The sequence below is a fragment of the Paroedura picta genome, chromosome 8 (assembly GCF_049243985.1).
Source record: "Paroedura picta isolate Pp20150507F chromosome 8, Ppicta_v3.0, whole genome shotgun sequence".
NCBI classification, from domain to species: Eukaryota; Metazoa; Chordata; class Lepidosauria; order Squamata; family Gekkonidae; genus Paroedura; species Paroedura picta.
Genome location: NC_135376.1, coordinates 1,678,857 through 1,705,195, shown reverse-complemented (window position 1 = coordinate 1,705,195; position 26,339 = coordinate 1,678,857). Strand labels below are relative to the sequence as shown.

At 52.8% G+C, this 26,339-nt stretch overlaps 1 protein-coding gene across 4 annotated transcripts in view; it reads left to right on the top strand.

Moving 5' to 3' along the window:
* The window catches only part of LPP (LIM domain containing preferred translocation partner in lipoma), a 216,394-nt gene that overhangs the window by 186,425 nt on the left and 3,630 nt on the right, over window positions 1–26,339 (top strand). For all 4 annotated transcript variants that reach the window (XM_077348017.1, XM_077348016.1, XM_077348018.1 and 1 more), the window contains 3 exons: window positions 1,383–1,552; window positions 23,583–23,761; window positions 25,272–25,392. In XM_077348017.1, coding sequence (XP_077204132.1) covers window positions 1,383–1,552; window positions 23,583–23,761; window positions 25,272–25,392 — 470 coding nt within the window. The remainder of the gene's footprint in view (window positions 1–1,382; window positions 1,553–23,582; window positions 23,762–25,271; window positions 25,393–26,339) is intronic.

The following is a 26,339-nucleotide window of genomic DNA, read 5'->3' as shown; positions in this document are numbered from 1 at the left end:
CAAGATGGAGGATTCAAGATGAATATCTCAGTTCAGGACGGGGGCACCAGAGGCCGTGAGCCAGGTCCCGCTGAGACCGGAGGCCTGCCATCTGCTAATGCTGCCGAAGAAAGTAAAGAAACAGTAAAGAAAGTAAAGATTGTATCGGAATCCTGTTCAGCAGGCCTTATGGAGACCTTTTCCTCTGGCATGCCAAGGACTGGATAATAAACAGGGCTCCTAATTTGATTAACAACATTGGATTAGTCTATTTATTCAAAAACAAGCTGTTTCTTTTGTTTACCATGATTTTCATCGTGTAGTCATAGAATCATAGAGTTGGAAGGGGCCATGCAGGCCAACCCCCTGCTCAACGCAGGATCGGGCCAAAGAATCCTAAAGCATCCAAGAAAAGTGTGTATCCAACCTTTGCTTGAAGACTTCCAGTGAGGGGGAGCTCACCACCTCCTTAGGCAGCCTATTCCACTGCTGAACTACTCTGACTGTGAAAAACTTTTCCCTGATATCTAGCCTATATCGTTGTACTTGAAGTTTAAACCCATTACTGCATGTCCTCTCCTCTGCAGCCAATGGGAACAGCATCCTGCCCTCCTCCAAGTGACAACCTTTCAGATACTTAAAGAGGGCTATCATGTCCCCTCTCAACCTCCTTTTCTCCAGGCTGAACATTCCCAAGTCCCTCAACCTATCTTCATAGGGCTTGGTCCCTTGGCCCCAGATCATCCTCGCCGCTCTCCTCTGTACCCTTTCAATTTTATCTACGCCCTTCTTGAAGTGAGGCCTCCAGAACTGCACACAGTACTCCAGGTGTGGTCTGACCAGCGCCGTATACAATGGGACTATGACATCTTGTGATTTTGATCTGATGCCTCTGTTGATACAGCCCAAAATGGCATTTGCCTTTTTTACCGCTGCATCACACTGCCTGCTCATGTTTAGTTTACAATCCACAAGTACCCCAAGGTCTCGTTCACACACAGTGCTACCTAGAAGCGTATCCCCCATCCAGTAGGCATGCTTTTCATTTTTCTGACCCAGATGCAGGTGTACTAATTATTTTAATTCTGTAAAAATTATTACTTTGTACATTTTATCATGTGTTTCACCTGCCCTGAGCCAATCTGGGAAAGGCCGGCTACAAAAATACAGGCTGTTGTTGTTATTAATGAGCTGTGTTTCATTTATGTCGTCAGCCTGCCTGAGGTGGCTCCTAAACGCTGTTCGTGAATAGGTTGGCCTTAGTTTTGGTACGCTGCAGGTTGGAAATACAGCGCTGGCTTGGCAGGCTCCTGATCTTGCAGGGCTCTTTTGCCCTGGTTCTCCTTTCAGGCTGAGAACAAAACGCGCTTCTCACAGCCCCTAATTCTCTTTGTCCCGCCCAGGGCGATGTGCGCGTTGCGGAGAGAACGTCGTGGGGGAAGGAACGGGCTGCACGGCCATGGACCAAGTCTTCCACGTGGAGTGCTTCACCTGCATGACCTGCGGCAACAAGCTTCGGGGGCAGCCTTTTTACGCCGTGGAGAAGAAGGCCTACTGCGAGCCCTGCTACATCGTGAGTAGAGGCGGAAGCGGCTTGCCTTTGGATCCGGTCCTGCTAGGCAGGCCCTGGTTCTGCATCGAGGGTCTCGGCCCTGGGCTCCCTGGTTCTCCTGTGTCTCGTGCTCCCGCTCACAAAGCAGAACTTTAAAGTTGATTATTTATTTCTTTATTGATCCGTCCATCCCTCCGTCTAATAGCAGAGTTACACGCAGGAAGCACATACTAATAGGTAGCTAAGTAGGGACAACGGTCGTGCAGAAACCCGGGGTGAGAAAGCGTGTCCTAAGCATTCCTAAGGAGGCAAACAAAGTACCAGGGAAGGAGGGCCGCTGACTGGCCCTAATTGCCTGGGGACACCTCCTGGACATGGATATTTCCAAAGCAAAATGGGAAACTGCTGTCTCTTGAGGTCAAAACTGACTTTGCTGTGTGGCCACCGGAGTATCTTCAGACATATCTGCAGGCTGCAGAGATCCATTCCCCTGAAGAAATGGATGCTCTAAGGCATTGCACACGGTTGAAGCCCCTGTCCTCCCGACTCCACCCACAAATCACCTGGGGTTTTCCAGCCTGGATCTGGCAACCCTCTCCCTGTCTCCCACTGCTGGCCAGGGGGCACCTGGCAACCCTATCCAGGAATTCTCCAGTCCTAACCTTGAGGTTGGCAACCCTAATGTCTGGTAGGTGACCAAGGTTTAGTTTAGGAAACTGCTTCTGCCACCCACATGAAAATACTGGGACGCTGAGTCCTCTGAGCATGTGCAGAAAGCCTTCCTGACAACCTCGTCTGTGGTTAGGTGTCGGCTCAGCCAGGCTTACTCCAGACCCTGCATCATAGGAATGGGGTGGGGGGCTTCAAGCCCTCATTGGGACTGGACCGGCCGATGGAGACCCTTCCAGAGCCGGCCGTGACTCTCCTTCCCCTCCCCTGCAAACCGTCAGGAGTCCGGAGGGGCGTCTGCGGCACGAAGCGCCCGTTAAGAACGGCTTGCGATTATTTAATCTCATTACTTACGCACTTCATTAGTCTGAGTGAATCCTTGGCGAAGGTTCAGTAAACTTCCTCTGCGAGAAGATGAAGGGGATGAGCGAGAATCCGCAGAGGGATGCTTGTCCCTTCGTCCTCCTGCAGATTTATCATCGTCACCTTTGCGAAGGAACAAAGGAACAGCAGCCGGCTGGCAGTGCCAGCCGACCCTCCGTGCCGTGGCTTTGGGCACGGAGGGAGGGGACAAGCCGGGAAACAGTTCCCCCCCCCCCCACCACCACCACCTCTTCTAGCTCAATGATGCCATTGGGGGGGTGAGAGAGAGTGAGGAGGAAGGGCCCACCAGGTGAGACCCAGTGATCAGGTGGTCTTGTCTTGTCAAATCTCGAAAGCTAAGCAGGGTTAGCCCTGGTTAGCATTTGGGCGGGAGACCCCCAAGAAAGCCCTGGGTTGATAAGCAGAGGCAGGCAAGGGCAACCCACCTCTGATGCCTCTTGCTCCTAACTCAGGAAGTTCTACCTCCGTAGGAGCTGTGGTCAGCCCTGACCTGGGTAGCCCAGCCTGGCCCAAGTTCATCAGGTCTCAGAAGCCAAGCAGGTTTGTTCTTGCCTAGAGATGGATGAGAGACCAAGAGAGACGTCCAGGGTCCCTGCCCAGAGGCTCCCAATGGCAAATGACATCTGAATGTTGGTTGCCTTGAACACCCTGTGAGCACTTCTTGTCAGAGTCCATGACATCCTCGTTCCAGCGTTCTCTCTGGAGGGGCAGTGATAGGCCCTCTGCTTGGCAGGCAGAAGGTCCCAGGTTCAATCCCCAGCATCTCTAGTTAGAAGGGCCAGGCAGGAGGGGATGGGAAAGACCGTGACCTGAGACCCTGGCTCAGTGGCAGAGCCTCTGCTTGACATGCAGGAGGTCCCAGGTTCAATCCCCAGCAGCATCTCCAGTGAAAGGGCCAGGCAGGAGGGGATGGGAAAGACCCTGGCCTGAGACCCTGGCTCAGTGGAAGAGCCTCTGCTTGAGATGCAGGAGGTCCCAGGTTCAATCCCCAGCAGCATCTCCAGTGAAAGTGCCAGGCAGGAGGGGATGGGAAAGACCCTGGCCTGAGACCCTGGCTCAGTGGAAGAGCCTCTGCTTGACATGCAGGAGATCCCAGGTTCAATCCCCAGCAGCATCTCCAGTGAAAGGGCCAGGCAGGAGGGGATGGGAAAGACCCTGGCCTGAGACCCTGGCTCAGTGGAAGAGCCTCTGCTTGACATGCAGGAGGTCCCAGGTTCAATCCCCAGCAGCATCTCCAGTGAAAGGGCCAGGCAGGAGGGGATGGGAAAGACCCTGGCCTGAGACCCTGGCTCAGTGGAAGAGCCTCTGCTTGACATGCAGGAGGTCCCAGGTTCAATCCCCAGCAGCATCTCCAGTGAAAGTGCCAGGCAGGAGGGGATGGGAAAGACCCTGGCCTGAGACCCTGGCTCAGTGGAAGAGCCTCTGCTTGACATGCAGGAGGTCCCAGGTTCAATCCCCAGCAGCATCTCCAGTGAAAGGGCCAGGCAGGAGGGGATGGGAAAGACCCTGGCCTGAGACCCTGGCTCAGTGGAAGAGCCTCTGCTTGACATGCAGGAGGTCCCAGGTTCAATCCCCGGCAGTAGATGGTGGGGAGGACCTCAGGCTGACACCCTTGAGGCCAATGGAGAGGAGCTGTGTTCATGGGTTCATGATCCTTTTTGCTCAAATATCGGTGTGTCTCCAGAATGGAGTCTCTTATCCGTCTGCATCCAATTTCGCTCCCAGTCCTGCCTTCAGGACCGTGTAGACTCCTCGACCAGCACCCCAGCCCTGATGCCCCCCTCAGGCCTTGAGATCAGAGGGGGGGAGCGGATCCAGATTTGCAGTGTGTGTCCCTCCCCAGACCTCCCCTTGTGCTAAGTGCAGAATTAGCTGCTTAGCAGGGAAAGCAGGGGAGCCGCAACCTTGCATGGTTTGCATTGCAAATGCTTCATGGCATAATTGTGCTTCCAGTCATCTGGCTGGCACATTCGCTCTTTCGTTCTCTGTCTCTGTCTCTCTCTTGCCGTTTGCCTTCCCTCCTTTCGTCTCTAGGGCCTCACCAGCCTCCCTCTGCCCGAGATGCTGAAGCTCCCTTTAGTAAGCCCCCCGTGCATCTAAGGGGGCCACGACTTAGAAGTCTACAGGTGTCAGGAACCCTCCCTCTTTGACATGGCATGGCCGATTTCCTGAGCCGTGAAACCAGGACGATCCAGCTCTGGCAGGAGGGCTGCCAACTTGCCCAGGGGAAGGCATTGCCATGGGGAATGACCCCCCCTCCCCTGCCCAGAGGAGAGGCCAGGCTCAGCAGCAGAGTTTTTGCTTGGCATGTCAAAGGTCCCAAGTTCAAACCTCGGTATCCACAGATAAAACTGTGAAGGACCCACCTTAAACTCTGGAGAGGCCCTTGCCTGTTTGAATGGACTTCAGGGCCCAAGATTTCCCAGCTTGCTGCACGTGGAACCAGAGTGGGGAATCAGTCCTGGGTCTCCAGTTTAGGGGCTGCTGCTCTTAACCATGACACCCAGCTGGCTCACACTAAGTGAACGGGAAATGTTTGTTTTGAAAATGTTGGGGTTGTCACCAAAAAGGCCCTTTCTCCTGTTCCTACCAGACAAGCTTCTTGGAATGGTACTGTGAGAAACTATGATTTCTAAATAAGTAACCTCATAGAATGAAAGTTTATTTGAGAAAAACGAAAGCATCTACAAGGAAGGCATAGTCAGGACTGAGGTATAAATCATGCAACAAGCAATATACTGGTTCACTCACCCTCCCCTGTGAATTCAAACCCGCAACACCTTAGCGAGCAACAGAATCAAATCATGGGGAAAGAATAAAATCTGGGCAGAGAACCTGGGGATGCTGAGAGGTAGGCCCCTTCCTCACGGGTGGGCCACTCCCTGCCATCTTAGTGCTTGGGCATGAACATTTGGACAAAGATCTATTCTTATTTCTTTATGTTTTGATTTGTATCCTACCACTCTCAGTGAGTGGCTCATGGCGGGTCACAATCTGATCACAAAGATGGTCCTTCAGATGCCACAGTCCCAATCCATAGTGTATTGAGGGTGTGATTTTGTTGACAATGGTGTCATGTGTTCATAAAGGAACTTGGACTATCGGAAAGATGATTCCACTTGCCTCTATAGAACTCTTCATCAAATAAATCATCATCATCACCTCCCAAATTGTGGGATCTCTGTTCCCTTCAGAAGGGAACAGACAGGAGTCCGCTTTAGATAGTAAGATTTCATTCTCCCGTTTGCTTAGCGAGAAGGGGGCAGGGGGCTCCTGTGCTCTTTTATGTATCCACTACTTAGAGGTCCAAAACATTCAAGGCCTCCTTGAAAGGGAAGATGATTGGAAGCCGCTTTGAGACTCCTCCAAGGATAGAAAAGCACCTTATAAGGACCAACTCTTCTTCTTCAATAATCTCAGGGCTCCCTCAGCCTCCCTTCCCTCACAGCGTGTCTGTTGTGGGGAGAGGAAAGGGAAGGCGATTGGAAGCCTCTTTGAGACTCCTTTGGGTAAAGAAAAGCGGCATAGAAGAACCAACTCTTCTTCTTCAGTAATCTCAGGGCTCTCTCAGCCTCCCCTCCCTCACAGGGTGTCTGTTGTGGGGAGAGGAAAGGGAAGGTGACTGTAAGCCGCTTTGAGCCTCCTTCAGGTAGAGAAAAGCAGCATCTAAGAACCAACTCTTCTTCTTCTTCAGTAATCTCAGGGCTCTCTCAGCCTCACCCACCTCACAGGGTGTCTGTTGTGGGGAGAGGAAGGGAAGGCGAATGGAAGCCGCGTTGAGCCTCCTTCGGGTAGAGAAAAGTGGTTTATAAGAACCAACTCCTCCTCCTCCTCCTCCTCCTGCTGCTTCTTCTTCTTCTACTGGACTCGAAGGGAACTATAAAAGAGTTGATGAAGGTCTCCATGGCTGAAATGCGGCAGTCATGGTTGGGGCACTGCGAGGAAGCATTTAGGCCACCTATTTCTCCCTCCTCCTCGATGCTTGGAGTTTCTTCCCGTTGATTTACTCCCCTCTGATATTTGCAGGGACCAGGTGCGAGGGTCTGTCTGTCCAGCCCAGGGGGGAGGCGGGGAGGGAGGCACAGTATTCTTGCCCATGCTCTTTAAAAAAGATTGACGCGAGCAGAGCCCCGTTGCTGCCAGCTGTCAGCGTTCCAGCACCAGAATTATCAGAAGGACAGAGCCCAAGGACGGCTAACTCTTGCTGGGGACATGGCTCGGTCTGCTGCTGCAGCATTCACTGAGGTCTGGATGTGATTCTCCAAAGCAGCAACAGTTGTTCTCCCAGCGTCCTCTCTGAGTCCTGAGATTCACTCCGGCCTCTCCCCCAAGGCTACAATTCAGAGTTCTCTTACTGTCATTCAAGGGATGCGCAGGGTCTAGTTCTTCTCCAACCTGATCTGTTGGGACCCTGGACTCCTGCGGGGACAAGACAAAACCTCCCCCCAACCACCTCCACTGTCCAGCCCTCATAAAACAACTAGGAGTTCTACAGTATTCTAGCTCAGGAGAATCCAAAATGCAGGTCCAGCCAACAAACCTCACATACTAAGTGAGAAAAATTAATATCCGGTCCCACAGTTCCTCTGGACAGCCAACAATAAGTGAGAAAGGCCAAGGCCTCCACAAGAACACCAGAAGAGCCCTGCTGGATCAGACCCCTGGTCCATTTAGTCCTCTGTCACACAGGGGCCAACCAATTCCTCTGTAGGGCCAACAAGAGGGCAGAGAGGCCAAGTCCCCCCTAAGAACATCAGAAGAGCCCTGCTGGGTCAGACCAGTGAACGTCAATCTAGTCCAGCATCCTGTCTTATCCGGTGGTCAACCAGTTCCTCTGGAGGGCAACAACAGGGCATAGAGGCTGAGGCCTTCCCCTGAGAAGACCCTCATTAGAGCCCTGCTGGGTCAGGCCAGTGAAGGTCCATCCAGTCCAGCATCCTGTTTCACACTAGCCAAACAGTTCCTCTGTAGGGCCAAGAGGTTGAAGTCTTCATGAGAACATCAGAAGAGCCCTGCTGGATCAGCCCAGTAGTCCATCTAGTCCAGCATCCAGTCTCACACAGTGGCCAACCAGTTCATCTGGAGAGCCAACAACCAGGCAGGCAGGTTGAGACCTTCATAGGAACCTCAAAAGAGCCCTGCTGGATCAGACTAGTGGTCTGTCTATTCATGTCCCACACAGTGGCCAGGCCAACCCGTTCCTCTGGAGGTCCAACAGGAGGAAGCCAAGAAACAGTATGAGGACAGCAGCTATCTTTCATGGCTTGTCCTCCAGTTCTTGATATTCAGTGGAATACTGCCTTAGAACAGGGAGGCTAATATCCATTGAGGGAGCATAAGTCTTTAACTAGGGGAAGGCCTTGACCTCTTTCCCCTGTGGTTGGCCCCTGGGTGAGACAGGATGCTGGACTAGATGGACTCTCATTGGTCTTATCCAGCAGGGCTCTTTTGAGGTTCTTAACCTCATGTAGTAGTTTAGTCTGAGAATGTGTGGCTGGCCCAAGTTCCTTGGTGTGAAAAATCTCTGGAGATTTGGGGGCTGAGTCTGGAAAGGGGTAACGTTTGAGGAGGAGCCCAGCAGTGATGTGAATGATGTGAAAGCAGATGCTGGCAGGGGCTCATGGTAACTGTAGTCCATGAATATCTTGAGATCCACCATCTGGCCATTCCTGCCCTAGAGTCTGCCTTCGGAAGCCACTGTTTCTCCGGGGAACGGATCTTCTGTTGTCTGGAAATAAGTTGTAATTCCAGGAGAATCCCAGGCCCTCCCTGGAGGTTGGCAACCTGATCACTCAGTGAGCTTCCCAGCCAGAGTAGAGATTTGAACCTGAATTTCCCTGATCCTAGTCCAACACCACACTGGCTCTCCATGAACTGCCTTGAACCATGGGTGTTGTAGGACAGCTCCCCTCCTTGTGCTGAATTCCTCCCCTCCCCTTCTTAGTGGATTTTATACATTTAACTACAGAGCGGGAGGCAGAAATTCAGCAGGTGCGTCTCCCTTTGGCAATCCGTTTATAGATGGGAGATCTGCAACTGTGGCTCAGGATTCGAACCCCGGACTCTGCACCCTCTAGGCTGCATTATATGGCTGCCTCATATCAATTTTCACAGCACCCCTTGCTGGCAGGGACACTTGCACTTACAAGGTTCTTGGTGGATTGGGCCCTAAATATAGGGAAGAACACAGATGCCTTTTCCATACTGCAAAAGAACATCTATTTTTAAAAAAACATAATTCATATGGGTGTTTTTCCCCCTCTCCCATGAAAGAGATCATTGGGGAGGGGGGAGGGGGGAGAGCAGAGAAATATGCATGCAAATCAAATGCAAAAAAGCAAGGAGCATTGAGTTTTCTTCCTTCCTTTCTTCGGAGACGGCACTTCTCTCCAAAAGCCCTTTATTTTTGTTTTTATCATAAAGCAAATTGGAGAGTAATTTAGGCAGCGCGGTTGTCGGCCTGCCCCTTCCAGCGCTCGGCAATTTGAATTTAACTGCTCGGTTGGATCATTATGACTATTATGTTTGCTTCTCAAAGAGCCTGAAGGATCAGGAGCGGCCGGCTTGACAAACAAGGAAAAAGGGATTCGTCACAATGCTCCCGTCCTCTTCAGACTCGGTCCCACCTGAGACCACCCCAGATTTCACCCGAGGTCATGCCGTTCCTTCTGTGGGGCCACAGCTGGTGCCAAAAGGGTCGGGATCAAATTGGCCAGTGGAGTGTTTTGTTTTGCATTTTGCTGGGGAGCCAGGCCAGTGGAGGGGGGGGGGGAGGCAGAAAGGAAGGCAGCCGGGAAAGGGGTGGGGGGCTGGGGCCACGGGTTGAAGGGCAGCATCACGGAGGGCAGAGATCAAGTGAAACCTGGAAGCTCTTGTAGGGAGAACTGTATTTCCTGCCCAGGAGTGAAGATCTCCAGAAGAGGACCTCGTGACTCTCCCGTCATCCTGGTGGATGCACCACAGGGCCTTTTCGGGGGCAGCCCCACAGTTATGGGACACCCCGCCTCCTCCGTTTCAGTCTTCAGTCCTGTAGGGCTGCATATGATTCCGTCAGTCCTAATTTGTGATTTTGAACTTTGGCATGAATGCAGTTTGCATCCTTTGTTTGCCGTGTCTGCTGTGAGCCGCCTTGAGTTCGGTCAGGAAGAGCCAGAGTGGTGCGGTGGTTAAGTGTGGCAGCTTCTAATCTGGCGAGCCGGATTTGGTCCCCTGGTGCCCTGCATGCAGCCGGCTGGGTGACCTTGGCCCAGTCCCAGGGCTCTCTCAGGCCCCCCACCTCACAGGGTGCCTGTTGTGGGGAGAGGAAAGGGAAGGTGATTGGAAGCCCCTTTGAGCCTCCTTTGGATAGAGAAAAGCGTCATAAAAGAGCCAACTCTTTGTCTCCTCCTTCTACGTATTTTAAATAAATTAATTCAAATGGAGAGGGAAGGACCCTGTGAGGGGTAGTGGGGTTAGGGGCTAGCCCTGGTTTCAAAGCCCCACGATGCCACAAAGTCCCCTTCGATGTCCAGGGTCCGGCCACTCACTCTCTGAGTAGTCTGTGCTGAGTATGAAATGAATAACGCACAATCAAATCTGCCTTAGCTTTCAAGACTTTCTAACTGGAGACGCTGGAGACGTTGAGGTTTGAACCTGGGACCTCCTGCAAGCCAAGCATGCCTCCACCACTGACCCACGGCCCTTATCCCCCCCCTCCCCAAAGTGAGCTGGTGTAGAGTGGGAAGTGGAAAGAGAAGCCATCTAATTTTCCTGCAAAGGGTAAGAGGTCCCTGGAGTGGCTAAGCTGAAGTCCGTGGCAGGAGAGGCGTCTGGGAGACCCGTGTTGTGATTGTATAGCTGCATATTGAGGAGCCTTCCCCTGGAGTGGGGGGGAGTCCGGCAGACGGGGAGAGGAGGTGGCTTCCGAGCATCAGCGTCCCCCTCCTGCCCCAAAGCCAAGGGCAGGCAGGAAGAATCATCCGTCAGCGGCAGAGATCCAGACGCCTGGCTTCCTCCAAATCCCAAGGGCTTTCTCTCCACCATGGGCCGGAGAGGACAGGCCGTATTGCAGCCACTTGCAAAAAGGGAAATCCTTGTTCCTGGAGGATTTACGGAGGCTGTTAGCGAAACACAAAGTCCCGTCCTGGATGGCTCCATCTCATCAGATCCTGAAACCTGAGCAGGGGACAGCCCTGGTTCAGACGTGAGGGGGGCTGCAGAGCGACCACTGGCTGGAGGCCCCCACCCCGCCAGTCACAGCTCGTCGGTCCTGGTGAGTCCGTCTTCCCCTTCTGTAGTGCTCAGGGCAAACTAGTCAAGCAGAGAAACGGTGGACCGAAGGCATGAGGACTAGAAACTTGAAGCTGCATCGAGGCATTGGCCATTCCCATTCTGCTTTTGTATTCCCTTTTAATTAATGAGTTAACATAGTCAAGGCATCTTCGTGGTGCCGCCATAGCCCTGGAGGGCTATACTGCGGGGCTAGCCCAATGGGGGCTCTCCAGATGTCCAAGGATGATGAGGAGGATGAGGATGAGGATGAGGATGATGATTAACTGTTCTTTCCCTCCACTCCCGACACACCAGCTCGAGGCGGGTTACAAAGTAAAAATAAACCCCACAACAATAAAACCTCAATAAAACCCATTAAAACAACATCCAATAAAAAACCCAACATGGCGGAAAGCAATCGTACCCCATAACGGAACGGCTGCCACCGGCCAGGAGAGGGCTTTGTCAACAATCATCTTCAAGGTGGTCAAAAGATGGTATGATATACTTCCTAGGGGGGGCCCCATCAGATCTTCCTCCTACACTGGCCTCAACCATAGACCTGGCGGAAGAAATCTGTCTAGCAGGCCCTGCGGAAAGCCGGCAGCTCCCACAAGGCCCGCAGCTCTCCCGGGAGCTCATCCCACCAGGACTGAAAAGGCCCTGGACCGGGTCAAGGCCAGGCGCGCTTCTCTGGGGCTGGGAATGACCAACACATTGGTACCCATAGAGCACAAAGCCCTGGGGGAGGGGGGCATAGGGCAACAAATGGTCCCTCAGATACCTGGGACCCAGACCACGAAGGGCGTTGAAGGTTAAAACCAAAACCTTGAACCAGATCCAGGCCGCAAGTGACAACCAATGCAGCTGCCTCAGCACAGGCCGGATATGGGCCCTCCGAGGTGCTCCTCTGAGGACCCTGGCAGCCACATTCTGCACCAGCTGCAACTTCCGGGTCAGGGACAAGGGCAGACCAGCGTAGAGCCAGTTACAGAAGTGTATTTTGGAGGTGACCGTCCCATGGATCACCATTGCCAGGTGTTCAGAGGACAGATAGGGCGCTAGGAGCCTCGCCTGATGCGGGTGGAGAAACCGTCTGGTGGGCTACCTTCTTGACCTGTGCCTCCATAGTCAGTGAGGCCTCCAAAGACACTCCCAAATTCCTGGCCTGGGGCACAGGGATCGGTTGCGTCCCTGAGAGAATGGGCAAGCACACTTCCTGTTCTGCCCCTTTCCTACCCAGCCATGAGACCTCCATCTTGGAGGGGTTGAGCTTCAGGCAACTCCCCTCAAGCCATCCAGCCACAGCTTCCAAACATCTGGCAAATGTCAGCTGCCCATCCGTCCCGAAAACCACGGGGCACTCACGCCTCCCTGGTCTTTGTCCCGGGTCCCGCCCGGGTCCTTAAAAGTCCGCCAGGAGGAGCCCCCTCCATCCCTCCCTCCCTCCCTCCCTGCCCCCCGGCCAGCAGGATGGCTGGCAGCAGTGCTCGGCCCTGGCTGGCCTGCAAGGCGCACCAGGCGGAAGCCCACCCTCGGACCCCACCTGGCCTGCGCTGATGCCGCACAGGCGCACAAGATGGGAGAGGCTCACGGGAGAGGTGCACAGGAGGCAAGGTGAGCCCAGTCGGAGGGAGGGGGGAGGCTGCCACCACTGTAGCACATCCCACCTTACGGTTTCTAAATTCTGGTCACCTTAGGCAAATGGTTCCAGGTTGGGTGTAGTCGGGTGGCTGTCCATGAGGAACTGGAGCTGGGTGTCATTGGCATGTTGTGCAAGAACTCATCCCCCCCCCCCACTGCCACCCTCTGGGTCCAGTTCTGGAGAAGCAAGCATAGCCAATCAAGGGCTATGCCCCGTATCCCCATGCCAGAGAGGCGTGGGAACAAGTAACTTGTGGTTACTCATGACCATGAGACCCTGCCAGTATGAAACCTAATAGGAAAAATCCCACAGTATTATTATTCCAAAATGATTAAATAGATTTTTTAAAAGACAGGATCAAAACTGGTTACAAAACCGGCTTTGTAATACCACCAAAATTAGGGAATTCCCTTCCCGGGGCCATTTCTCTGTCCTTTCGCTCTTCCTCTGTCTTTTATTTTGTCTTCTTTCTGTTTTGTCTGCCGTTCCCTTTATCGACCCGCCTTTGTGTTTTGTCTTGTGTGGCCTGCTGTTTCCTTTGCCACCTTGCAGACTCTAATGGGTGGGAGGGCAGGTTAAAAGTGTTTGAAGGGAATCAAAGAAATATTTTAAAACTCTCGGTTGCTTTAGCTGCAGCAAACGAATGCCCCTCCCCTTCCGTAAGTTTCTATCTCTGGTTTGCTTGTTTTTAACTGGGAGGAACTGGGAGGCTTGGCGTGCGTCGAAAAGATCCCGGTCCTGTTTCGCTGGCAACCTTTGTCGCTGGTCTGGCTTACTGTGGGGCAATGGTATTTCTCAGCCCCACGGCAGGCCATTCATTCCTCCTCCCCACTCCTCCTCGGGCTGTTAGGTTTAGAACCTGGTCTTGCCTTAGGGAGCGCTGATTCAAACAGTAGCCGGAGGCGCCCTGAGCATTTCCTCTCTGTCTGCCTCCTGCCTTGTTCGGGCAGCTGCTTAATAACCTGAGCAGCAGGAAGAGGAGGGGGGGGTGATGAAGCCATTCCTTTGAAGGGGGCAAAATTGCTTGTTCCCCGTGCCGTAGGGCTGCCCTCCTCTCGGGGAACTTGACGTCAAGAGGAGTTCTGCAAGGAGATCACTCGTTGCTTTAATGTTCAAGTTCTTACTCGCCTTCCGTTCAGCATCTCCCTTGCCCAAAAGCAGTGGTGGCCAAACCGTGGCTCTCCAGATGTCCATGGACTACAATTCCCATGAGCCCCTGGGGCTCATGGGAATTGTAGTCCATGGACATCTGGAGAGCCACGGTTTGGCCACCGCCTCCCAAGAGGATGAAAAGTCACGTGGCAGGGCCATGTTGATTACCTACAGCTGGCTTTTACAGACCCTTGGCCTGACCAGCCTCTAGGCAGGGCCGGGAAATCCCTCACACAAGGGCACACACACACAAATCAGAATGGTTAAATGAGCTGTATATCTCAAGGGTGCCACCACAACCTCCTTGGTCTCTAAGGCCAAGAAGATAGCCAACTGATAGAGAGGCTGATTCTGTGAAGGCTCAAGGGGGTGGCAGGTGACAGTGGAGGAGCGAGAGGGTTCGGAGTGTCCTGCATTGTGCAGGGGGTTGGACTAGATGGCCCAGGAGGTCCCTTCCAACCCTATGATTCTATGATTCAAAAGAAATTCCATCTAAACATCCGGAAGACGTTCCTGACAGCCAGAGCAGTTTCTCAGTGGAATAGGCTTCCTTGGGAGGTGGTGGGTTCTCCATCTTTGGAGATTTTTAAACAAAGGCTGGAGAGCCATCTGACGGAGAGGCTGATTCTGTGAAGGCTTAAGGGGGTGGCAGGTGACAGTGGAGGAGCGAGAGGGTTGTGAGTGTCCTGCATAGTGCAGGGGGTTGGACTAGATGACCCAGGAGGTTCCTTCCAACCCTATGATTCTAGGATTCCAAAGAAATTCCATCTCAACCTCCGGAAGACGTTCCTGACAGTCAGAGCGGTTTCTCAGTGGAACAGGCTTCCTCGGGAGGTGGTGGGTTTTCCATCTTTGGAGGTTTTTAAACAGAGGCTGGAGAGCCATCTGACGGAGAGGCTGATTCTGTGAAGGCTCAAGGGGGTGGCAGGTGACAGTGGATGAGCGATTGGGATGTGAGTGTCCTGCACAGTGCAGGGGGTTGGACTAGATGACCCAGGAGGGCCCTTCCAACTCTAGGATTCTATGATTCGATTAATCTAAGGCGCTCCTGGACGTGAAACTAGCCAATTGAGGGAAGTGGAAGAAGATTCCACACCGGTTTCCGCTCCCCCTTGTTCCTCGCACAGTTTTAAGGCCCCTCAGCCCACCCTTCATTTTACCTGTGGATGTGTTAAAGGAAATCCATGTTTTCCATCACTTTCCGTGACTGGCCCTGCATCTTGGGATGGGTTGCAAATCAAGAATTTATCCCTGCTGCAAATTATAAAACGCCCTGATCAGCCAGCCAGCCTCCTCACCTGATATACTGATGTCTTCCTCTATTCTTTCTTTCTTTCTTTCCTCCCCCCTCCCCCCCCCCAAATGACATTCAGATTATCATTTTTATGGTCCCATTACTTCTACCTTCTCAAAGATGCTCAAAGCTTCCCTCTCTGCCACTTAGGCTTCAAAAAAAAAAATTCTCTCTCTCTTTTTTATGGAACCCCTTACATCTGTTAATAAAAACTCTTAATTCATTCGGAACATTTTACAGCCGCTCCAGATAAAAATTTAATCAGATGGAATTATTGCTCCTTCTAATATTCTCTTAACCTTTGCATTTCAGATCTGCGCCATATCACTTAAATTTTTAAATCCCTGTTTTATAGACTGCCTTTTGCTCTTCCTCTTAGAGGAGATTTGGCCCTCCCCGGAGCCCGGCCCATCCCGGGGTCATAAGAAGCCTTCAGGAAACCATAAACCCAGGTGTTCACCCCATTCCAGCTGGGCTATTCTTTGCGCCCCATTAATTATTTTAACAATGACATGCCACTTTAAGAGACACCTTTATTAATCCCCCTAAATCTTGCTTCTTTACTGTTGTTTGAACACTTTTCTGCTTTCCATTATGCAGCTGTCCTCAAAGTGTGCTGCCTTTTAAGCTAGATGGATGTGCGGCTCCTGAGTCGAGCGCCGGAGACCTTTCGTTCCTCTTCCTTCCTTGAGAGGAGGGTGGGGGCACCCAGGGGGGGACTGGGGTTCTCTTGCAGCGTCCTTTTGCCCACGGCAAGGCCCTTCAGCCTTCTCATCTGTGCAGTGGGAGGGGAAGACGGAGCAGGCCCCCTCCTGAGCACAGATCCTACCCTGTGGAGCAGGGGTAGTCAAACTGCGGCCCTCCAGATGTCCATGGACTACAATTCCCAGGAGCCCCCTGCCAGCGTTCGCTGGCAGGGGGCTCCTGGGAATTGTAGTCCATGGACATCTGGAGGGCCGCAGTTTGACTACCCCTGCTGTGGAGGCTAATGACAAATTAGGGCAGCACAAAAGCATGTTTAAGCTTCTTGTCTACACCCCATTTCAGAGCCGAACGTGCTGTTCGCTCAGCCGAATATTCACTGTCTTACCCGACATTTCGCTCAGGATGTTTCGTTCAGCCGAATATTCATATCTTACCCTACATCTTTGTGACTGCCTCGTACTTTCCGGTCACTCTGAGGATACGAGCCCCTCCAGGGTCCACCAGGTGGTGGCCTGGGGACCTCCTGGAATTACGTTTGATCTCCAAACGACAGAGACCAGTTCTCCTGGAGAAAATGGCTGCTTTGAAGGGTGTGGCGTCATACCCTGCTGCGTTCACTTCCTTCCCAAAATCCTGCCCTCCCCACCCCCAAAATCCCCCAAAATTTCACCTTCCAGAGTTCACAACCTTTCCTGTTGAGGTTCAATAAGAAATCAGTTGGGGGTGGGACTGATCTTCGTACAGGTTCCTTACAGTGCAGCGGCTTTTCATTGACCAAAAAGAAATCCAAACAAATTAACAGCAGTAATAGTAACAATAATTGAATTTATAATAGCCTAGGGTTGCCATCCTATAAGTGGGGTCTGGAGATATCCAGGAATTGTAATGCATCCCCAAGCTACAAAGAAAATGAGACATTTGTAGGGTGGACCCTGTGGAAGTAAGTCCCCAAACCCCGTTCCCCACGCTCCCCCTCCCCAAATCCCCTTCCACCCTTCCCAGGAGGGATCGCTCTGTGCATGGTCAGAAAAGCCCTCTGCTTCATGTCTTCTCCGACTGGGTCTGCTTCAAGATTTGGAAGTTAAGCCCTGCTCAAGCCGACCTCTCACAGATTCCATGGGGGCAGTGGACATTTACAGCAGACAATAGCCCCAGGGGCTCATGGGAATTGTAGTCCGCAGACATCTGGAGAGCCACAGATTGGCCACCCCTGCCATAGGGTTTTCAGGCCAGAGATGTTCAGAGGTCTCCTTTCCAAATGCCAACCCTACTCAGCTTCCAAGATCTGATGGGATCGGTCCAGCCTGGGTCATCCAAGAGAACCAAACGAAGGGAAAGAAATGCCTACTTGTCAAAATGTAGCCATGGAGAACTCTCCCTAGAGTTGGTGCCAGCGTAGTGTCCTGCTTAAGAGCGGTGGCCTCTAATCTGGGGAGGCGGGTTTGATTCCCCGCTCCTCCACATGCAGCCAATTGGGGGACCTTGAGCTAGTCACAGCTGTGTTAGAACGGTTCTCACAGAGCTGTCAGAGCTCTCTCGGCCCCACCTGCCTCATAAGGTGCCTGAGATGGGGAGAGGAAGGGAAGATGACTGGAAGCTGCTTTGAGACTCTTTCAGGTAGTGAAAAGCATAGTATAAAACCCAATTCTTTTTCTTCTTGATCAGAAGAGCCGTCAGGGTGGGGGTGAAGAGGGTGCGTAACCCTGTCAGTGCCATTCCTGTCCCCCCGCCCATGCTCCCGCCCTCACAGAGGAACAGTTCGGGGAAGAAGGTTGGACTCCATCTCTGGAGCGCTGCTGGGGAGATGGGAGACAGAAGTTATAATTGTCACCAAATGCATCAGATGGGTGTTCTTTGAAGAAAGTAATTTCCAGATATGTTAATGCCTCTGTCATTCGTGCATTTTAAAACCAAAAGATAATCAAGGTGAAAGCGCTACAAAAGCACTCAAGTTAATCTGAGCCAGAGGTTCCAAAACCCACCGGGGAGAGGGGGCGGGGCGGGGCGGGGGAGGAATAATGGGGTTTTTCTGTCCCTCAGCAACTCTGCTTTCCTGTGCTCCAGCCCTGGCTTCCGTCGTGCTTCCTCTTTTCGTTTCTTAAATAATCATACTTTCAAAATTAGTGTGTACAGATTGCACTGCGCGCTCCCTCCAAGGGGGGCAGGTAAATATATTCCTCCAGCCTGGGAACAATTATTAAATAATGCACCAGGCACAGCGAACCCAAGAGTGAGCGCTCCGTTTTCTTGGGTAAATTTCGGAGATCCCAAAGGGACTCATTATGCTGTCTTTCTTCATAATGTTTAATAATTTCCTACAATCTGGCACCGGCCCCCTGAGGGCGCCGTCTCTCCCGCCCGGCTTCTTCCCATGCACCCAAGCACAGGGCATGTTGCACTGGAAGGGGAGCAGAGAGGCAGAGAGAGCAAATTTATGTAACCGGTATTTAGGGTTGCCAGGTCTGGAGCAGGAAATTCCTGGAGATTTGGGGTGGAGTCAGGGGGAGGGTGCGCCTTGGGGAGGGAAGTCACCTCCATGGGGTTCCAAAGCAGCCCTGTCTCCAAGGGACCTCTGTCGTTGCCGGGTTAAATGTAAACCCCAAAAAAGAATTTGACTCCGAAGCACAGAAGCGTGCAAGTATTGCCGTTTCCCCAATCTTCCACATTTCCTGGTTAATTGCAAAACACTATCCAAATAAGCAAAGACTTCATTGGCAACCAGAGAAAGAAATTTTACTCGCAAAAATATGAGGACCTCTTACCTTACACATTCATGTGAGTACATTGAAACTGATTGTGAACAGATTAACCATCCAAATGGTTGACTTCCCTTGACATCTCTGAGCCTAGGTCAGCGAATCCTATATGAGAGCAAACACAAGGAGCAAGCAAAGGGCCAAGGAGGCTCAGCATCCCACCTGTCCCGAGGGCGGGGCCAACCCCCAAGGGCCCCCCAGTGAAGGGATTCTCTTAACCCTTTCCCTCCCCGATCCTCTTGCAGGCAGAGTTCCAATATCCCACAGGGCAGGGTTAGGGGGTAGGGAGCAGCTTTGCCCGGATTCTCACAACCGCAGGTGTGAAGTGACCTCTAGGGAGAAGCTGAAGTTTTCCTGGCAGCCCTGCCAGATCATGATGTGAGTCTCTAAAGGCGTGGCAGCTCCCTGCTCTGGGCCACGGGAATTTATCACCACCCATTGGCGATTTTATCACCCAACTAATAATAATAAAAGAGTTGAACGTCGACTGGGCCTGCCTCCACCCCCGAGGATGTTTACGACCTTTTAACGAGCTTAATTAATCCGGCTGTTGCGGAGAGAGAGGAGAAGGGTTGGCTCCCGGGGACGGAAGGCCCTCTGCCGTCCCCCCGCACAAAGAAGGTCCCGAGAAAGCAAGGAGGAAGCCCCACATTGGGAGCGCCTGGCCCTGGTTGGCTGGATGGAGCTGGTGCAAAACTGGGCCCAGATGCCAAAATGGACCGGCAGGGTGAGGTAGCAGTTAGTGCCAGATGAGGATTTGGGAGATGTGGATTCGACTCTGCATTCATCTATGGAACACCCTAGATCAGGGGTAGTCAACCTGTGGCCCTCCAGAGGTTCATGGACTACAATTCCCAGGAGCCCCTGCCAGCATTCGCTGGCAGGGGCTCATGGGAATTGTAGTCCATGAACCTCTGGAGGGCCACAGGTTGACTACCCCTGGCCGCTACAGTCACTCACAGTGGCCATTGGGAGGCTGTTACCGTCTCCTGTGGAAGGGAGAGCATGGGAAGGGCTCGTGTGGAAGGGAGAGCATGGGACGGGCTGCCGGGCAGCACACGTTGGTTGTCCTTCGCTGCGGGGACTGTGAAGAGAGGGAAGCGAAGCCAAAGGCGGAGAAGCGTTTTGCTGTGTGTGTGTGTATGTGTGTGTGTGTGTGTGAGTATGCGTCTGTCTGCATGGCAACCGGTGTGCGCACAATCTCCCATTTTCCTTTCTTGCCCCAGAGAGAAATTGTTCGTTCCCGAACGGGCCGTGAAAAGAAATAGCGCAGAACAGGACCGGGATGAATCGGCACAAATGGGTCAATTTCCTGTAATTTCCCCCGTAATTGTATGTAAAGCTGGTGCCGTGCGGAATCCGAGGGAGGGAGGCTTCCATTCTTCTCTGCTCTGTTATTTTAATTCTGCTATAAAAGGGAAGCAACTGCCCCCCCCCCAGTGGGTTCCCACCTCCGCTGTGCTATCAAACTTCTCCTAGAGCAGGGGTGGGCAAACTGTGGCTCTCCAGATGCGGATGCTGCCAGGGGCTCATTGGAATTGTAGTCCATGGGCATCTGGAGGGCCACAGTTTGCCCACCCCCATCCTAGAAGGTGCTGATAAGAACCTAATTCCAGCTAGTGCTTGGGACCACCGAGCCGGGCTAGAGATCCTCCAAGTGGAGCAAGAGGCATCTTCCCATTTCTTCGTTGGGTGCCTAACAGTGTGAACAGTTGATTAGGCCAGGGGTAGTCAACCCTTGGACTGCAAGGCGAACAAACCGGTCAGTCCTAGAGGAGATCAGCCCTGCCTGCTCCTTAGAAGGCCAGATCCTGAAGATGAAACTCAAATACTTTGGCCACCTCATGAGAAGGAAGGACTCCCTGGAGAAGAGCCTAAAGCTGGGAGCAAAAGGGGGCTCCCTGGAGAAGAGCCTAATGCTGGAAGTGACTGAGGGCAAAAGAAGGGGTCGACAGAGAATGAGGTGGCTGGATGGAGTCCCTGAAGCAGTCGGTGCAAACTTAAATGGACTCCGGGGAGTGGTAGAGGACAGGAAGGCCTGGAGGATCATTGTCCATGGGGTTGCGATGGGTCGGACACGACTTCGCACCTAACAACAACAGGCAACCTGCGGCCCTCCAGATGTCCATGGACTACAATTCCCTTGAACCCCTGCCAGCGTTTGCTGGCAGGTGCTCATGAGAATTGTAGTCTATGAACATCTGGAGGACCACAGGTGGACTACTCCTGGATTAGGGGACTTCCTTGCCAATCCCTTTAATTATTTATTTATCCCTCCAAGAGACAACTTTCCAGATCCTTCCTGAGACCCTCCTGTCTCCTCTCAGCCTTCTCTTCTCCAGGCTGAATGTCCCCAAGCCCCTCGGCCTTTCCTCAAAGGGGTTGGTTGGTCCCCAGGCCCTGGATCCTCCTCCTTCCTCTCTCCGTTTTTGTCCACGTTCTTTTCGAAGGGAGGCCTCTAGCACTGCCCACAGGAGTCCGGTTGGGTCTGGCAGACGTGGCTTACAGCAGGACTAGGAATAGTGGGAGGCAGCAGGAAAAGAGGAAGGCCGACCTTGAGATGGATGGACTCATTCCAGGAAGCCACGAGGACTTGGAAGCCCTGAGCAAGGCTGTGACAGATAAGGACATTTGGGAGGTTTCTAATTGATGGGGCTGCCATAGGTTGATGGAGTTGGTTTGTATACTTTTCACTGCCCAAAGGAGTCTCAAAGCAGCTTCCAGTCGCCTTCCCTTTCCTCTCCCCACAGCAGACACCCTGGGAGGGAGGGGAGGCTGAGAGAGTCATGACAGAACTGCTGTGTCAGGGCTGTGACTGGCCCAGAATCACTCAGCTGGCTGCATGTGGAGGAGCGGAGCATCAAACCGGCTCACCAACCGCCTCCAAACATCTCTGTCCTTAAAAACCCTCCAGGGGGTCGTAGGTCAGCTGCTGCCTGGCTGCATTTCCCACCAGCATGAGGTTTTCTAGCTATTTTAAGGTCTGCTTCTGGCCTGAGATGCTCAGCGCTTGTTTTATGCCGGGTTTCTTTTTAAACCCCCGCTTTCTTATGGCTTTTTAAAATGCTCGTAATTCATGGGATTTTTAATGATTTCATTGTACTTTTTTCACTCCTCTGCCTCTAGCAGGACTCTTTGGAGGCTGCGTAAAAATTTTCCCAAAATAATTTGTTTGGTGTTGCCTCCCCAGGACACCAGGGCAAGCCCGTCCGGCAACTCCTGCTCCTGTCCCCGATGGTCCAGCAGGGGGAGCTCTTCTTGCCCTTGTTCTTGGGTTGCCAACCACCAGGTGGCACCTGGAGTTCTCACACTATTACAGCTGATTTCCAGGCGACTGTGATGATCTCCCCTGGAGAACAGGGCTGCTTTGCAGGGTGGATTCTAAGATATCGTACCCCACTGAGACCCCGCCCCTTCTCTCCCCAAACCCTCCCTCCCCGGACTCCACCCCCAAAATTCCCAGGTGTTTCTCAGAGCTTGAACCCAACCTCCTTCTGAGAACCAAACCACACATTACAGTGGCCCTGACTCCATCCCATGGTTGTGGGTCTCGTTTTAGAGAGAAGTGTAGCCGTTTAAAAATACGGCACCATCACATTTGGGTAATCTTGGCTGCTTTTCCAGCTGACTCCGCCTCTTTCGGCAGCTTTTTTGCAGCTTCGGCTTCCAGACCTCCCCCCCCCCCCAGGAGGCGAGGGGCCACCACAGCCAGGCTCTGTTGCCCGGACACCAATCAGCTGGCCATCAGGGGGGCTTCCCAGTAGTACGAGGAAGGCCCAGGCCATGTTGTTGGCGTTGCACGGGAAGTGACATCATAACACCAACAACTTCCAGGCAGTGCTCTGAGCAAAAACTCTTTGGTAGGAGCCAGTTTTACCATAGAGCTTTTGCCCAAATGCCAGAAGTCGTGTGCATGATGACATCACTTCCTGTGCGACACCAGTGCCGTGGCCTGGACCTTTCTCTTCCCCGCACTGGTTGCCAGGAGGGACCGTGTAGCCCTGTTCATGGCAGCCGTTTTGTGGCTTCCCCCAGCAGGCTGTGTCAGAATTCCCCAGGTGCCTGCAGGTCCCAAAGGTGGAGGAATGCATGCAAAGATCCAGAGCGGTGACTTCTCGAAGGCTGTAATGATGTGGGGCAGGCCAAGGTATTGCAAAAGCCGCCCCACTTTTGGCTCCCTTTCCCAGGCATGTGGCTGATGCCTCCCTGTGTGAGTTTTTGTATCTGGTACACAGTTTGTGCCAATTAACATTCTGCCAGTGAACTTCTCATTAAAACATCCCGCGACAGCTATTTGGAAACAAGGCCAAAATAATTCTTTGCATGTTCCTAAGTCCTCTTGCATGGTTGAAAAGAGGAACTGTGCCATTCTTCGTGTTGGCAGAATTTAAATAAGCAAAGAGGGACCAAATACCTGCAGCTTAAATAATAAAATAGTTTTATTAAGAAGAGAAATAATTTTGTGTGTGAGAGAGAGTATGTCCTAACTGTCTAACTGCCTAACTTTCAGGGCAGAATCAGAGTGGAGGTGTCCTCAAAGGAGCAGGAAATATCCAAGAAGGAACTTATTTAAACCAGGGGGAGGTGCCTAACCTTGCTCTACTAGCTAGCTGTCCCCTCTTCTTCCCTTGCAAAATGTTCTCGTTTTCTTCCTGCATTTCTGCATGGTGGATCTTGTGGGGTCCAGCGCCTCAGAGTCCAGGGAGGGAGCGGAAGGGGTTCCCACGAGCCTTGCTGCTCTTCATGCAAAGAGTTCTGCTGGGCATGCACTCGAAAGCTCAATCAAATAAACCTTTGTTGGTCGTAAAGGTGCCATTGGACTCAGACTGTGTTGTTCTGCTGTTAGGGTTTGTCGGGCGAATTATAATTAGGTCCTAAAGCCAGGAGCAGTCTATAAAACTAGGTGCCAGCTAATTACCAGGGTGCAGGAAACCTATGCAGTTGTCAAAAGATGGAAAGGTTTCTTTCTCTCCCAGCAAGTTGGCTCTAGGATCACCTCCGGGCAAGAAGGGGGAAAGTTTGGCTATTTTTATGCCTCTTTTGGAGGAATGCAGCCACCGAGCCGGGTTTTGGCTGGGAGGGGAGAGTTGATTGGAAAGCATCAGCAGAGGCTGGCTTCCTTGGCAGGTGCCAGAGCTGGCCCCAGAGGGGATGTCCGAACCCACCGCCGTGGCTTCTCCTTTCCTCCCTCCCCAGAACACCCTGGAGCAGTGCAGCGTCTGCACCAAGCCCATCATGGAACGGATCCTGCGGGCCACCGGGAAGGCCTACCACCCCCACTGCTTCACCTGCGTGATGTGCCAGAGCAGCCTTGACGGGATCCCCTTCACCGTGGACGCCGGGGGCAACATCCACTGCATAGAGGACTTCCACAGGTGGGTGAGGGCAGAGGAACTGGCAGGGTGGGGTGGGGGGTGGGGAGAGAGGCTGGACCAAAGGGATAGAACCAAGTTGGAGTAAAGCGGCACCTTCGAGACCAGCAAATTGGATTGTGGGTAAAGCTTCTCCTGAGGAGTCTGTCAGGGCAAAGAGGTCCACTCTCCAAGGAGACTTCTCTCAGCAGAGATTGGCCTCTTGGGTTTATTCCCCCTCCTCTGCTGTCTCCAATCCTCTCCCCCCCCCCCCACTTCAAGAAAAGAAAGGAAGAGGCTCCTGCTTCACTTGGTTCCCCCTCCCCGCTCTGAACTTCCCCAATCAAGTGCAGAACACTTTCTCTTTCAATGGGGGGAGGGGGATAGAGGAAGACCTGAGTTCAAATCGATCTGGATTCCGCAGGATCCACAATGGAAAAAATAAAGTAACTGCAGAATCGGCCAAGGACATCTTGAGATTTGGATGGGAGGCCTCTGCTGATACAGCCCCAGACTGCGTTGGCCTTCTTTCCCGCTGCATCACCCTGTCGGCTCAGATTTCACTTACCGTCCACAAGAGCCCCAAACATCTCGATTCTCACCCCCTGCTGCCCTGGAGGAAAAGAACCCTTCCTAACAAGAGGAGCTATTTTGAGGCTCTGAGATCCTTCTAACGAGAGCTGGAGGGTGTGCTGCTGTGCTCCTGTCTCTGCCATCACGCCTTGACTCCCCCCTCTGCACTTCTCATCTGAGCCACAGGAATACGTGGGCGGATTTCCTTTAGTGAGTTGTGAAAATGCACACCTTCCTCTTGCCCAGGCTTTAAACCCCTCCCCCGCCCCTGAACTTGCAGTAACAAATCTGAATTTGCAGCCAGGCTTTTTAGACATAAAGATGCCAACTCCAGGTTGGGAAATTCCTGGAGATCAGGTGTGGCACCTGGTGAGAGCAAAGTTTTTTTGTGGAGGGGGGGGGGACAGGAACTCAGCAGTGTGCGATGCCATCCAATCCGGTCTCCAAAGCATCTGTTTGGTCCAGGGCAACCGATCTCCATAACCTGGAGGACTTCTCCTGGGAGCTTGAGGCGGTTCCTGCACTGACCAGGGGGTGGGACTGGATGGCCTTCGTGGCCCCTTCCCACTCTGGGATTCTAGGAGTCTAGTTCAGCCGTGGAATGGGCTGCCTCAGGAGGTGGGGAGCTCCCCCTCACTGGCCATCTTCAAGCAGCGGCTGGACAGATCCTTCTCCTGGATGCTGGAGGCTGATCCTGCACTGAGCAGGGGGTGGACTAGATGGCCTGCATGGCCCCTTCCCACTCTAGGATTCTAGGAGTCTAGTTCAGCAGTGGAAGGGGCTGCCTAAGGAGGTGGGAAGGATCAGCCTCCAGCATCCAGGAGAAGGATCTGTCCAGCCCCTGCTTGAAGACGGCCAGTGAGGGGGAGCTCCCCACCTCCTCAGGCAGCCCCTTCACTGCTGAACATGTGCCCAGCCTGGGCATTGGGTGATCTCACTGTGGGCCCTGTCTGTTCTGCAGGAAATTTGCCCCTCGGTGTTCCGTCTGCAAGGAGCCGATCATGCCAGCCCAGGGGCAGGAAGAGACCGTCCGTATCGTGGCCTTAGACCGGGACTTCCACGTCCACTGCTACCGTTGTGAGGTCGGTATTGTTTATTGATTGGTTTATTTGTTCAACTGTTTCTTTATCCGGCCTTCCTTCCGAATCACAGTTACAAACATTTTCAGTTTGGTACCAAAAAATAAAATTGCAAACTCCACATCGAGGGCCAGCTTGGCATAGAGCTTAAGAGCATCAACCTCTTTGAGAACTGGGACTGGTTCAAGGTCACCCAGCTGGCATCACATGGAGGAGTGGGGAATCAAACCCGGTCTCCGGGTTTGATTCCCCACTCCTCCATGTGAAGCCAGCTGGGTGACCTTGAGCCAGTCCCAGTTCTCTTAGCACTGTTCTTGCAGCAGTTCTCCCAGAGGGCTCTCAGCCCCATGTGCCTCAGAGGGTGTCTGTTGAGGGGAGAGTAAGGGAAAGGTGTTTGTACCATGCTTTGCCACTCCTTCGGGTTGTGAAAAGCGGGGTATAAGAAAAGCGGCTCTTCTTCATCTCTCCTCCTCCAACCCCCGTCCAAAGCCCTGGCAAAATAGTGTCTCCCCCCACACACATCCATCTCGAGGGAGATCCTTCCACAGAAATGCCCTCAGCTCTGACCACTGCCAGCGGGCCACCCTCAGAAGAGTGAGAGCCATAGATGGCTACATGCTGACCGTAGCTGGCGCACAGGGACGCATGGGAGGAGACGGTCCTTCAAATATGTAGCTCCTAAAACTTGCCAATCCATGCTGCCATTTCAAAATGGGGAACCTGGGTTCCCGGCAGCTTGCACCTGACCGTAGTATGGCTGCCCTGTTCTAGGTCAGTTGTCTTCAAGGGCAGGACCACGTAGAGCACATTGCTGTAATCTAACTGTGAGTTCCGAGAAGCATGGGTCAATGGCGCCAGATCAACTCAAGCTGGTTGACCGGAGAGTTGCCAGGTCAGATGCAACTAGCAGAAGGCGTTCCTGGCCACCATGCCCTCTTGATTTTCAAGAA